Raw genomic sequence first — 2,602 nt, 5'->3', positions numbered from 1 at the left:
TATATATATATATATATATATATATATATATAGGCGCAGGTGTAGCTGTGTGGTAAGAAGTTTGCTTCCCAACCACATGGTTCCGGGTTCAGCCCCACTGCATGGCACCTTGGGCAAGTGTCTTCTACTATAGTCTCGGACCGACCAAAGCCTTAAGTTATGGGGATGCTAACAAACCAACACAGTTGTCAAGTGGTGGTGGGGACAAACACACACGTGTGCGCATATATGACAGGACTCTTTCAGTTTCCATCTACCAAATCCACTCGAGGCTTTGGCCAATCCAACACTATCATAGAAAGCATTTGCCCAAGGTGCCACATGGTGGGACTGAACCCAAAATCATGTAGTTGGGAAGCAAGCTTCTTACCATGCAGCCATGCTTGCACCTATATAAATCACCTTTCAAAATCTAAATATGTGTAAGCAAGTTTTGTTCAATCTCCATGGGGATAAAAAGTTTCATACCTGTTTGAAGGCTCATCAGACAACATATGCCTAACCTTTCTGTCCACAGAGATTAGCTAACTGCTATCTATATCAAACACAAACCACGATACATCTTAAAATTTAATTTAAATCTAATTTAGGCAAAATTGTATTCATTAGCAATATTTCAAATTAATCAATTAATGATGCATGGAAATAACTTTCTTTTATCTCTGTTTCAGAAATGTCTTCTAAAATTTTACCAAACTTATTGTTGCTACTGCTGCTGGCTCCCACATGTTTTTCACTCACCAAAGAATGGGCAGAGGTATACTTTCACTTTCACTTCCTCTTGATCCTCCTCATTACCTGTACTGTCTTCTTAACTTGTTCATTCTTTTGTATGTTTCTCTCTCTTGATCATTCTCTGTCTTGATCTTACCCCTTAATTTCAGGCCTTGTGCCTTTACTAGTAAGGATTGTTATTATCGTTATTGTTGTTGTTCTGAGTTCAATTTCAGCCAAGATCAACTTTGCCTTTCGTCCTTTCAGGGTCAAGGGTATAAATACCAGTTGAGAAAAATTTCAGACCTTGTGCTTACAGTAGAAAAGATTACCTTTATCATTATCGTTATTGTTGTTGTTACTGTTGTTGTTGTTGTTATTATTATTATTATTATTATTATTATTACTATTATTATTATTATTGTTGTTGTTGTTATTGTTGTTGTTATTATTATTATTATTATTATTTACAGGTGTTGATCAGTGAAGTGTATATTGGTAATAATTCACAGGAAGATTTTATAGAACTCAATAGCGGCAGCGGAAATTTTTCTTTTACAAATTTCTCATTAGACATAAACAGCAACGACTCGTAAGTTTCTTATTTCTTATTATCGTTGTTGTTTAGCGCCAGATTAATCCTAATCCAGCAGAGCTGTGATCTAAAGCATCCTAGACATGACCATCCCCTCTCTGTAGAGAAATATATTGGACTGTGTTTCAGATACATCTTTAGTGAGACAATCAGTCATGTGTCCTTTGTCGGTTGTTTGCTGTGTGAGGTAGGTTGCGTTTGTAGGCAATGATCTCACTGAAGTTTGGGTTTCCAAATGTTTTATTAACCTGCAACACTACTGCTATTGGAACTCTGTCAGTTATGACAACGAGGAGGGTTCCAGTTGATCCAACCAACAGAAAAGCCAGCTTGTGAAATTAACATGCAAGTGGCTGAGCGCTCCACAGACATACATACTCTTAATGTAGTTCTCAGGGAGATTCAGTGTGACAAGGCTGGCCCCTTTTGAATTACAGGTACAACTCATTCCTGCCAGCTGGAGCAATGTGAAATAAAGTGTCTTGCTCAAGGAATTGAACTTCTGACCTTATGATGGTGAACTGAACACCTTAACCACTGAGCCATGAATCTTCATTCATCATCATCATCATCGTCGTCGTTTAACGTCCGTTTTCCATGCTAGCATGGGTTGGACGATTTGACTGAGGACTGGTGGACCAGGAGGCAACACCAGGCTCCACTCTGATTTGGTAGAGTTTCTACAGCTGGATGCCTTTCCTAATGCCAACCACTCCGAGGGTGTAGTGGGTGCTTTTACGTGCCACCGGCACGAGGGCCAGTCAAGCAGTACTGGCGACGGCCACGCTTGAAATGGTGTATTTTACGTGCCACCTGCACAGGAGCCAGTCCATCGGCACCAGCAACGATCTTGCTCACATGTCTTACTGGCAACAGCCAAACTCGAAATGGTCTGATCATTATATTTACAAATGTACATTCAATAGATTAATGGGTCAATGTTCAATGAACACACTGACTAGGTGTCTTCTGTATATAACTTGCTGAATAATATTGTGAAAAGAAGCTTAATCACTGCATATAATTAATGTGTGTTAATGGGCACCAGAGGTTACAGTTTGTGCTTTTGTTGAATGCAACACAGTCATGTTATATGAGAAAAGGTAACAGGAAGAGAGACCAAATTGCTGTAACCAGTGACACTGTGAAAAAATGCTTAGCAGCATTTTGCCTGTCTTCATGTTCTGAGTTCAAATTTCACCAGGGGCGACTCTGCCTTTTATCTTTTTGGGGTTGATAAAATAAGCGCCCGTCAAGTACTGTAGTTGATGTAATCAACTAGCCCCCCCCCCC

General features: G+C 39.5%; 1 protein-coding gene across 2 annotated transcripts in view; it reads left to right on the top strand.

Annotated features, from left to right (window-relative positions):
* The window catches only part of LOC106868692 (uncharacterized), a 39,757-nt gene that overhangs the window by 26,104 nt on the left and 11,051 nt on the right, over positions 1-2,602 (top strand). For both annotated transcript variants that reach the window (XM_014914079.2, XM_052976600.1), the window contains exons 2-3: positions 672-757; positions 1,188-1,306. In XM_014914079.2, the coding sequence (XP_014769565.2) occupies positions 674-757; positions 1,188-1,306 (203 nt within the window). In that variant the 5' untranslated portion in view covers positions 672-673. The remainder of the gene's footprint in view (positions 1-671; positions 758-1,187; positions 1,307-2,602) is intronic.

Source organism: Octopus bimaculoides, chromosome 25 (assembly GCF_001194135.2).
Source record: "Octopus bimaculoides isolate UCB-OBI-ISO-001 chromosome 25, ASM119413v2, whole genome shotgun sequence".
Classification (NCBI taxonomy): domain Eukaryota; kingdom Metazoa; phylum Mollusca; class Cephalopoda; order Octopoda; family Octopodidae; genus Octopus; species Octopus bimaculoides.
The sequence above is the reverse complement of the archived record's forward strand: the minus strand, read 5'-3'. Positions and strand labels throughout refer to the sequence as shown.